Source organism: Cololabis saira, chromosome 21, assembly GCF_033807715.1.
Source record: "Cololabis saira isolate AMF1-May2022 chromosome 21, fColSai1.1, whole genome shotgun sequence".
Taxonomy (NCBI): domain Eukaryota; kingdom Metazoa; phylum Chordata; class Actinopteri; order Beloniformes; family Belonidae; genus Cololabis; species Cololabis saira.
This window is the reverse complement of record NC_084607.1, coordinates 28,470,260-28,482,331: the sequence shown is the minus strand read 5'-3', so window position 1 is coordinate 28,482,331 and position 12,072 is coordinate 28,470,260. Positions and strand designations below refer to the sequence as shown.

The following is a 12,072-nucleotide window of genomic DNA, read 5'->3' as shown; positions in this document are numbered from 1 at the left end:
TAGAAAATCAAACACAAATATATATATTGCACATGATACCTCAGTGAAAACATTCAGTATAAAACCTAAAAGGAAATAGAAACCTATTCTCAAGACTAAGCAGGAGAGCATGGCCTGTCAAGGACTTTATTCATGTGAACTGGTTGTGACTTTAAGTTCTGATTTGGATGAACCATAATTATACATGAGTCTTCCCCCAGTGTCACTTTTTGTTGTTTTGATAATTTACTGTTTACACTTCTGTACTGATGGGGTCACTAGTGCGTGGCCCTCCACTGATGCTGAACACCCTCAAACTACTGACCTGTAGCATCAACCCCCAAAACAGTCTGTTTGTCTCTGACAGAAACATCCTCGTGCTGCATCATATGTGTCACATGGCAAGAGGAATTTACATTACTGGTTTTCTCTGCCTGCGTGTACAAACCCATATCTGGGTTTTGTGCAACATGTCCATGTTTTTCTTTCCTTCTTTCATTTTTTTTCTTTTTGTTGGCAAAAGCCTTATAATCAGCAGAATTTGGTTTATAGTTGTAGGCCCTTAAACTGAATTACCTATTTTTTAATCAGACCAAAGCAAATATAAAGAATTTTTGAAATCCTTTTATACGAGTTTACTAAGGATATCAACTGTTGAGTTAAAAAGTGATCATACTACTTTAAAAGCACCTGTTAAATTACTTTTTTCAGGCTTTAGTGTTTTGATTTGATAAAAGATGAATTAATTCTGAGAAGTTGCCAAACAAAACTTTTGACATATTTTCCCATTAATGCAATACTATAATGCTTAAGGAACAATACAAGGCCAAAAATTGACCATCTAAATAAAAAGTTCAGCTTTTCCTACTAAAGTTTTTTTTAAATGCTAAACAGATATTTTGTTTTCTAAAAGTGTAATTAAATTATTTATTTGATTCATCCTTTTTTGAAATTTTGAATAATCTCAGACCATCAGTTATTATACAAGGACAGAGAAAATAACAAATTACGTATTTCAGTACCTTAAAAACCTCTCAGTAACCGAGAAAATGTTGGGATTTTTTCATTTGAATTATAACACCAATTCAACTTAATTCCTCAGACAACTTGCAGCTAATAAAAATGCGTCCCACACATCAGTCTTCTGTTTTTAATCTCTCCTAAACACCATTAGTTAAGGTGTCTGATTCACTGGACCTCTTCTCTCCCCCATCATCATGATCATCACCTCTCAAAGACGCAGTAAAAAGACTCACGGCAGATAGAGGCCGGCCCGCCCTGAGCTGCGCAGTGGGAGCGCTGTCCCCGGAGTGGCGCTCTGGAGCTGCCCGGCCTGCAGCTCCGGGAGACGGGTAGTTCCTCCGCAGCTCCCCGGGGTAGTTCCGCTGCGCTCCTGGAGCTTTGGCCCGTCTGTATGTCTGGGTTTAAGACTTAGACAAAGACTGGCGGTGCAAGGACAGACACAATCCTTTCCCCCGTATTTTCTTTTCTTTTTTCATTGACACAAAACTGCTTTTTGTTTCGCAGGTTTTTTTTTCACTAAGGGGGGGAAGGGGCCGCTCATTTTGATCACATGATTACAATTCACCTGAGATTAAAAAAAAGGAGGAGAGGAGGAGAGAGGAATGAAAGGGGACGAGAATCGGACAGAGAGATGCTCTCATATAAGATTCTCTTATCGCGGTCCACATTGTAGGCTAATGGGGGGGAAAGTGGTGATTTTTTGATTGGGGGCCAGTGTGTCGCATGGCGGAGATACAAGGGGTCATTGTTGTGAGGAACAGCGCTTGCGTTTGTATCCGTGCGGCCTATAATGTGCCCTCTTGTTTCTCATCTCACTGCCTATACCAGCTGATTTAAACTGGCTTTCTTGTCTCTTTGGGCCAAGAGGTGCAGAGGCCCTGATAAATCTCACACATGGACACGAAGAGGCACAATGATGCCACAGAAACTCTGCAACTTCACCTGTTGCATGCAGGATTAATCAGTAGCTTGCTGCAGTTAGAAACGCAGTTTCCTTCTAGGCCATGGGGTTACTGCAGAACAAATGTCATTTAAAACCTCAGGTTTTCTTCATTATTTAAAATTGTTTTATTTAAGCATCCTCTAGTCAAAAGAAGATTTTCAATCTTTTTGATTGATGCAGCATGAAAGTTGTTTCATGCTGCGGGCTCGTTAAACACAGATTGCTCCATTTTTCTCTTGATAAATAACTGACAGCGTTTAGTTATCTTTATTTATTTTACTCTCCTTTTTTAGCTTTTCCCCCCCAAGCATGTTCTGAGAAATTAAACTGTTTCAGCCTAAATAAGGGTGTTTTTTTCTCAGCTGATATTAGGCCAGTCAAATTGATTAAATTCACCAGAAATTCCTCATGTGGAAGATATTTTAATTGATAGGGTGGAAAACCTGGATGCCACACCCTTTAGAGGAAAGTTTCCTTTTTGTTCAAGAAAAAGAAAAGTGAATAGGGCTCCCATCACCATAAAAGTAATTGGCCATTTTTCGTAAATTAAAGGGGACACAGATTATGTCCTTTTTCAGAAGATAACACAAATGCCTGAGGTCTTAATAAAAAAAATCTGCGAAACATTTTGGTCTAAATACCCTACAGATACAGCCAAAAAAGGTTTTAAACTTTTACCACACTGGTCCCTATTTACACTCGGAAGTCAGAATTTCCAAGTTCCCATTAAAGGTTTTAACTAGAACGCCCCCTGAAGTCATAATCCCTTTTCAGAAAGTCAAAGAAACCTCACCTGACCTCAGAGTCCAACATGTCTATGACTTGTATCATCAACGTAACCGGCTAACTTTACTGTCATTATGTCTTCTTTTATTCACATTAAACACATACTGTTCATGTTTTGTCAGTGAATGTGTTATCATGGTATTTTTGAAAAAAGCCACATACAGTAATGACATAAACTAGTAACGCTAACAAAGCCTATATCAGTGGTAACTGTGAGTCCAACCTTTGGAGAAGTTCATTTTCTGACTTTAGAGTTGACATTAAATTCGGGTGTGATATCACTCTTAGTTCTGACTCCTGGATAACACCATTAGAATCTGGTTAAGGCTCCTGCACACCACAAGATTTCTGCAGTTATACTCATCACTACGTCTCACACAGTACAACTTATCTACATCATTTTAAGGTAAGAATTCGAGAATGGTATTTGTACGATCATCCCCTCTTGTGTCATATGACCTGATGCCGAGGGATTGCATCATCAACTTGTGAAAATATCCCAACATGAACACTCTTATACAGTATGTACCGAGATGCTTTTTAAAAAATAGGTGGCAAAGCCAACTTTGGATGCCAGTTTTGCAAAGGGAACTCGAGGTAAGTAGCTGACATGACCCTGTCTACATATACAAACATTATGAGCTCATAGTGTTTCCCCAACTCCACCAAATTTGATTGTTTCTCAGACTCCCATGAAGCTTGATTTGTTTTTATGTTTCACTTTTTTCAGAAATTGAGCTGGATTGCATTACTATATCATTTCACGTTGCAACTCAATAGGCTAGTCAGCAGACAGAGTCGTAGGATATCTGGAAGGGTCAGAAAATGATGCCAGATACTCTTAGGTCGCGGGATGTTTGTGAAGTTGGTTGTGAAACCCACACATTGTATGACTGATTTGGACTTATTATGATAGTTCTCTAACAGGACCTGTTTTACAAAAATCGTGCAGTGTGTATAGGATCCTTTAGAATCTGATTCAATGGGGTCAGACAAGTGACTGTTCTCCAAAGTGCATCCAATCAATGTTACAGCTATGCATTATCATAGATGGAGCAAACATTGCATGACATGAAGTTAGATGGAGAAAAGGATGGGGTAGGTGGATAATTCACTCTGATTGGGTCTGTGATGTCACTATCCCCTTCCAATCTGAATGATTTACAAAAAGAGACAACTTCTGACTTGGGTACCTCAAACTAAATTACAGCGTTATATTATGTTGGGGTATTTACGCTGGTGACTTCAGACAAAGTCTAACAATCTTTGTTCATTGAAAGTCAGTCAGTCTTTCAGTCTTAACCAATAAAATACCTACTATGTACAATATATAGCAGGGTGTATATAACTCGAATCTTAAAACCAACCCCCTAACCAATCAGGGCTCTCAGAGTCCCCACATGTGCGCTGCTCCTTTAAGCCTAGTCCCCTGAATCTTTTTCTTTTTTTCTCCCAGCCTCATACAAGGGGCTCTTTAAGCCCTGGCACGGACACACAGAGCAGGCATTGATTCTCGGGCTGGGGAGCGAGGGGGCTGGGGAGCGAGCGTCACTCTCAAACTGGGAACTCACGGATTCTCGTGCTGAACCGGCGACCTCCTTTTCTCATTACTGAAGTAAGGCGCTGAGCATTTCCATGTCTTTGCTCTCTGTTGCTGGTGGCTGCTGTCACTCTAAGATTTCATTACTAATTTCTGGACGAAGTCAATAGAAATGAATTTGAGACTTGGGTCAGAGATCTTTTTCTTTGATTTTTGATCATATTTATCATGGTTCTCCTGTTAGGAATGCGCTTCTCAGCCGACAACGGTTGTGTTCAATCTTTATCCTAAATTACTGGGACATTTCAGCCATGTAGACACTACAGAATAACGTTCTTGTTCTTATAGAGATGCTTTTAAACATCTGAGTTCTTGTCATTCATGTTTAATGTATTTTTTTCTGATTGCCAAAAGTGCGCCTTACGGTTTCTGGGCTTTTTGTTAGGCAATGAAAGTGGCCTATTACATTGTTTTCATTGAAAATCAAAGTGAGAAAAAAGAGTATAGTTAAAAATACTTTTAGGAGTAAGATATATAAGTTTTCTGCTGAACACAATCATATTGATTCATGCACTTTCTTAACATTTAATTGGATCGTTGTCACTATATTGGAGTTGTGCGGACTGCATGCGCTCAGCAAACAAAATAACAACCATAAAAATGGATTAAACAAACAAAACAAAACAAAAAAACTTTTGAGCAAGCAAATTAAGGCCAACTTATTGGCAAGTCAGCCGGGGATAATGAGTTCACAGCGCTGAAATTCATTACGCTCGGCAAATGTGCAGATCAGCCTAATGAAATATAACAATTACAAGCAATACCTAAACAATATGTCAAAAACAATTTATATAATAGGCTGTACATGCTCAAACAATATTTCACGACTTTTGCTGCTGCAGAGGAGTGACCATTCAAAGTGGATTTGCTTATAAATCGCTTCTCTGTTCCCAAACTGAAGTGTGATGTAATGTGCTAAAATGAAAAAATTACGTTTTTATGAATAGTGACCAAATAAAATGATCCCCACTCGTTCAAGTGATTGTCCACCCGCGCGTTTTCGTTGTTACATATAGGATGAAACAAGCAGCGCTTATCTTGGTTCCCTTTACGCACAATATTTACGCACGGAGACTTCTTGAAACGTGATGACAGTCGGTGAGGTGTCCTTGCAGACCAGGTGGCGAGCGAATATCCAAACTGGACAGGTGGTGAAGCTTCACTTGTCCCTCTTCAGGAAATGAATACTCCCGACGCTGCCGCAGGCTTTCACGTACACGCAAGTTTTTGACACACATTTATTAAGAGTCTTATGAGACAATATCAAAGTAATATAATCCCCAGTGCCATTTCATAGGGAGTACAATATTGCTGGATTCATTATATTATTGTAAGTAAGTAGCCTAATAATAATAATAATTCCCTTTCCTGCTGTCTGTACAAAAGAAATTATGGATTATACAAACCTAATGGATCATGGTTCCCTAATGATCTTTGACATTTCTAATTATCTTGACGCTCCTCTAGGTGGCGCCTTAATTAGAATATTTACGTTTTTGGCTCCTGAAAAAATGTTTCCCCCCTTTTATGCTCCCCAGTCCAACCAAATGACAACCATCAGTGAGGTTGCGGCTCATGCGTTAATAAAACCCGCTGCAGTTCCTCGACTGGCCGCTAGAGGCTGGTTTAAAAAGTAAGCCAATATCCATTGACTCCCATGATAAAATGTCCAACTTTAGAGCAGAAAAAGATATATTTACAGCCTGGTTAAAAAACAAGATTGGTCTCAATCATTTGATTTCATCCCCACCACAGAAGAGTATAAAAAGCATTACATGTAGGCCTATTTTAGAGTACCAATGTGATTGATTGACAGTCGGCTCAGCCAATAGCCATTATCAATTCCTCATCCATAATAGTCACGCTTCTACGCTTAGTAACCTGTTCATATTAACCCAGCATCAGCTAAACGTAACCATAAATTTGGATTTTGCCAACTAGTTTACGTGTTAACGGGATTTTCTGCTGTAAACATCTGCTGATATTTCACTGGGGTTGGCTGAAGATAGATAAAGCTCATTTTAAAATTTCAGTCACAGATTTTTTAGTTTTTTTTTTGTCTTTTCAGTTCCATCAAACATTATTTTTTAACATGGCTGAAATACAAATGCATGACACCTATTAAAATAACACATCATGTAAATTAACTCTTAATGACACTTTCGCCAAAGTCTGTACATTTTGTGTCATTTGGGTTCCCTGTTTATTTTAAACTGTAGACGTTTTTGAATATGTGTTAGCCTGCTAGCTAAGATGTGATCTATTCAAGTACACAAGTTCACTGCTCCATCCTCCCAAGTATGTTCACCCCAGTTGTATTTGTTCATGAATCCAAATTGGGGGTACTTGGAAATTGCTACAACTGCTACAATTTCTGGAAGTTTCCTCAGAAGGTCTCATTTGCAGCTTGGAAGGATGTGAAAAATCTCATCTAACCCAACTTTAAAATCCAACATGGATACAGCTCACATCAACAAAGTAAACACTCAGCTAATTTGACTGCTGAGAACCGTTCCGTCTTATTTCATCCACAATAAGTCAGACAAAGGCTACACAAAGTGGTCACTGTTTACGTTCTGTCGTGGATGTGTTTGTACAGGCTGCATACAGTACTAACATCAGCTAACATCAGTAACCACTCATTCAACATTTGGAAAGTTTCATGGCGCACATGAACAGTGACTTTATATGTGCAAAATGGTGCAAATAGAAAACAGTCAACTTGGGTTTAACATCATTCCTACTTCCAGCTTTGGTGGTAAATGGGACACAGGATTGTTCCTGATCACCCTGATTCTTGTTTTTGTGAAATTTCATCCACGTGGGGTGATACAACTCTAGCATGATCATATCTCATGAATAAGTTGAGATTTATATACATCTTATAAGAAAAATACAAATCAGATGAAATACTCAAATATGGGAAACATAAACAAAACTTAGGTTGTGCCAACTGGCTGACTTTTCAAAGTACTTGCTTAACAAGCCAACTTTGATTAAAGTGAAAGACATGTCATGTCACAAGTCATGAGAGTTTATAGCATCCCTTCATGATGGCAAGTGGAAGGAATGTGCCTAATTTAAATCCAAATGCTCAGCAGGGATCATTATGATTGACAAATTCAAGTTTTTGCTCTTATAAAGGTGATCCATTTTGTCAAACCGTGTGGATTTATAATCACAATTATATTCTGTCAAAGTTTGTTACAGTCATCATTTAAAGATGACGGAAAAAAGATGACCAATATCTTCTGATAGATTATTCAAATTCAAAGAAACTCAGCTGAATATATAATTCTGACATTCTTTAGATTCTGTCAAATTTGGTAAAATCATTTCCTCGTTTATTAACATTTATATCTACCTAATCAAGGGGGAATTTCATAAAGCGCAGGCTCCCTGGATCCTGATCAGGTTAAGAAACCAGCACGCTGCCTGCCGCTGGTTCACAGAAAGTTCGTTGATTTTAAATGTTAAATGACAGTTCAATGTCCCGGGGATTGGAAGGGTGTTGGTTTAAATGTGCAAAACGAGGACCCGTCTGGCTCGCAGCGGCAGCCCTGCCCCTGTTTTCACAAATAGGCAGCGTCTTGACGCACGCACACGGCGGCTGTGTTTCCAGCGCCAGGTCGTGTTTATCCAGCAGCTGAGCATAAACCCTGGGTCTGTGCTGCTGCGGCCTCGTATCATTGCAGCGGGATCTCTCCAGGGAGCTTGGAATAGTAAAAGCTTAAACGGTAGCTTGTTCGGGGCGACGCAAACTCGCTGCAAGAGAGGCGATGCGTTTTAGGAGTTCTGCCAATGTATATGTGGCGGCAGACAGGCCATTAACGGTTCCTTTTATTGTTCATTATGGCCATGGTTTATTATCTTCATGTATGGAACTAAAGTGAGCACATCAAACATTAATTTGCATCGTTAGGCATTGGCATGACTAAATAATTATCTAATTCCCTTTTTTTCAGGTGACATTATGTGAAGACGCATTGGTGACCGACTTGTAATGGTGCTCCTTGATTATTTTCAGGTCCCCTCAGCTGGATTTATACTTTGGGACACACGGAGGAGAGAAAAAGAGGGGGAAGGTGAGCTGAGTTTAGCGCAGACCATTGTCCTTTTGCAGGTAAACTGGGGCCCCAGGTGCGCACTGAGCCGCCTATCCCAACAACACGGATGGAAAGAACTTTAATGTGGAATCCTCACAGAGTTCTGCAGCGGAGACTGAGAGTAGAGACAGACTGGCAGTTTATATTATAATTTATAACGAGTTCAGAGTTAGTAGAGCTGCCACTCGGCTTGTTTTTGTATAGAATACGCAGCAAGAAAAGGAGCGCAACAGGCAGAGCTGAGCTTTTAGGTGCAGGATTTAGGTCCTTTCTGGAAGCGTGTGTGTGAAAGAAGATGTCCAGAGAGGAGCAGAGTTTTTCAGAGGTTGAACTGAGTCCGGGCATGTCGGATGACAGCCGCTCCCTGTCGCCCGGCCCCTCCTCCGGTGCGCCCGGCGGCGGGGACTCGCCCCTCCGCGGCCCGCTGCTGCCGCCCGCGGCCCCGGGCGACCCGCTGGCCGGCGGCTCGGCCCTGAAATCCGAAGACGAGGAAGAGCACTACCCCGATGGGATCCGCGAGGCGGTGAGCCAGGTGCTCAAGTGCTACGACTGGACCCTGGTGCCAATGCCCGTGCGCGTCAACACGGGCAGCAAGGGCAAGCCGCACGTCAAGAGGCCGATGAACGCGTTCATGGTGTGGGCGCAGGCGGCGCGGAGGAAGCTGGCCGACCAACACCCGCACCTGCACAACGCCGAGCTCAGCAAGACCCTGGGCAAGCTCTGGAGGTAAGGAGGACACTGCACGTGGGAGGGAGATCCTGACACTCCAGTGTCCACTTTACATTTACATGCAAACTCTGATGATGCACCGTAAGTCTGAATTATGGACCTGCGTTAAATCGGAACCATAAATCAGCCTTAAACCATCATCATGGGGGGGTAACACCCTAGGTGTTTGTCAAAGGGCCACTCAGACACAAGCAACCATGCACACACGCACTTGGTGTTAAATAACCAATTATTTTCCATTTTTCAACAGATCTATTTTTCTCAGCTCTTAAGTTTTGGCTTCATCAGAGCTTTCTTCGAAACCTCGATTACTGTGACATTTGTGCATGGATGATTGTTTCTCAGAGCGATTTCATAGTGCAGCTGCAGTTATGTTCAATACTAAAGTATCTATAAACTCCTTTCAGTTCAACACAACAACACGATGATTGTCATTTTCACTATGAAAACAGATCAAATTGTTTGATAAATTGGGTGCATGGTGACAGGTCTCAATAGTCTTGTTGGCCTCCTTCAGTCACAGCTCTCCAACAGTTGGTCATGGTCACATGTCACATTGTCACAAGCTGACAAAACTAAAAATAAGGTATATGTAAAAAATCATCCAGCCTGTTAATATACAATGTTCTGAACTTTCTAATGTTTCTGACTCCAGTCAGAAACATTAGAGAGGGGGTTTGCTTATTCACCTCGCTGCCTCTTTGAACACACATCCCTAACCCTATCCTGTCCCGAACCTTTCTCATAAGAATTCTCACCACTTCACATCAAGGAGCTCGGAAAAGTTAAATGAATTAACCCCGCTAGGATCGAGTATTAATTAGACCTGACCTTGGGTGCAGCCTGGATTGATAAATTGGCCCTGAAGCACGATGAGCAGGGAGGCTGAGCAAGGTCAGGGGATTCTCATGCCATCCCTGCCAGCGGTAGTAATAGGAGCTCAGTTCCGTGTTTGCAGACAGGATGCAACTTCAGCCTTTGTTATTTCATTACTATTCAGTGGTCAAAAGTCTCTGGTAGGAACGACAGCCGATACAGCAATGGCCATGCAGTAAATGCAGCTACCTCGGAAAATGAAAGAGAATTGTACACTCTCACAAAAATTGATAATAAAATTAATTTATTGAAATCATATTGCTTCAGATGACTTTACTTTACTCCCCCTGAGACTTAAGAAAACCTTTGTCTCATCTGTATTGTTATGTTTTTACAAAGACATGCTCTAAAATACTCTCATGCAACTACAACACAGAAACCTGTACTTACATTTCTAAGCTTTTTCGCACCGTATCATGAAACTTTAATCAAAATCAACCATGTAGCCCAGTGTTGGCTAAGCTTAGTGCTGTTTCATCCTCTTGAATTTGAACTTGCAAACAACCCAGTGTACCAAAATAGTGTCTTTCTTTCCAAGGCTTCTCAATGAGTCTGACAAGCGACCCTTCATTGAGGAGGCAGAGAGGCTGAGGAAGCAGCACAAGAAGGATTATCCAGACTACAAATACCAGCCACGGCGTCGTAAGAATGGAAAGCCTGGCTCCAGTTCTGGAAGTGAGGCCGACAGCCATTTGGAGGGTGAGGTCAGCCACAGCCAGTCCCACTACAAAGGCCTTCACCTGGACGTGGTCCACGGTGGGGGAGCCAAGTCTCCTCTGGCAGATGGGGACCACTCTCATGCTGCAGGTGGGCTGCAGGCTCCCTGCCACAAACACTGCACAGTTACCATCTCTGCCCCACTGTTAGATTGCTGTGGGTTCAAGTACACAAGATGGCACACAGTTTGGCAAATGATTATGATTCTGTAATCATCTGCAAGAGTTGTAACTACTTTATATATTGGTATGTCTACAGGTCAGAGTCACAGTCCACCCACACCTCCCACCACTCCCAAGACCGAACCTCAGTCTGGGAAGACGGGGGACGGTAAGAGAGATGGTCCTGGGAACGGGGGCTCCCGTAGTACAATGGGGGGAGAAGGAGGCTCCGGCGCTCCAGGATCTGGGAAACCTCATATCGACTTTGGCAATGTGGACATTGGTGAGATGAGCCACGAGGTGATGGCCAACATGGAGCCTTTCGATGTCAACGAGTTTGACCAGTACCTTCCCCCAAATGGGCACCCAGGGGTCGGGCAGAGTGTTGTGGCAGGAGGATCTGCAACAGTTTCTCCAGCCTCTCCCTACACCTATGGCATCTCGTCAGCTCTCGCAGCAGCCAGCGGACACTCGGCAGCCTGGCTGTCCAAGCAGCAGCAGCTACCGCCACATCACACCTCCGGCCTGGGCTCAGACACCTCCAAGGCTCAGATCAAAAGTGAAGCTGTGGGTGCTGGGAGTCACTTTGCAGAGGCAGCCTCAGCGGGAACTCACGTCACCTACACGCCCCTCAGCCTTCCTCACTACGGCTCCGCCTTCCCCTCATTGGCTTCAAGGGCTCAGTTTGCAGAGTATGCTGACCACCAGGCCTCAGGGTCCTACTACGCCCACCCCAGCCAGGCTTCAGGGTTGTACTCCGCTTTCTCTTACATGGGGCCTTCCCAGAGGCCCCTGTACACTGCCATCACCGACCCAGCTAGTGTGTCGCAGTCACACAGCCCCACGCACTGGGAGCAGCCGGTCTACACAACACTGTCACGGCCTTGACGGACAACAAGACCAAAGGGCACCAGTGCAGGTTCAGGCCCGAGATCAGACCAGAAGCTGTGGCAGCAGCAACAACGGCCGAGTTGATGAAAGAGGTCTGGTCTGGAGGGAGTGGGCAGGCACTGGGGGCGTTGGCTGGGGGAGGTAGAAGGGGGGAAACCTTTTTCTGACCATATCCAGATACAGAAATTCTGTCACAGCTCAGGGTTGTGCTTATACTGTGGTGCGTTCGAAGAGTGGTTGATTATTTGGGTCTACTCAGCG

General features: G+C 42.8%; 1 protein-coding gene across 4 annotated transcripts; it reads left to right on the top strand.

The window, feature by feature from the left end:
* The first annotated feature begins 4,218 nt into the window (after positions 1-4,218).
* sox10 (SRY-box transcription factor 10) lies at positions 4,219-11,933 on the top strand. 4 transcript variants are annotated; one of them, XM_061710977.1, is made up of 4 exons: positions 4,219-4,346; positions 8,359-9,163; positions 10,581-10,741; positions 11,018-11,933. In XM_061710977.1, exons 2-4 carry the CDS (start codon positions 8,733-8,735, stop codon positions 11,806-11,808), a joined length of 1,383 nt encoding a protein of 460 aa, XP_061566961.1. In that variant the 5' UTR covers positions 4,219-4,346; positions 8,359-8,732; the 3' UTR covers positions 11,809-11,933. The 4 variants fall into 4 exon arrangements, with proteins under 4 accessions (XP_061566961.1, XP_061566960.1, XP_061566958.1 ...); XM_061710976.1 differs by having other exon boundaries at positions 10,581-10,849; XM_061710974.1 differs by having other exon boundaries at positions 10,581-10,915.
* Positions 11,934-12,072: the final 139 nt, after the last annotated feature.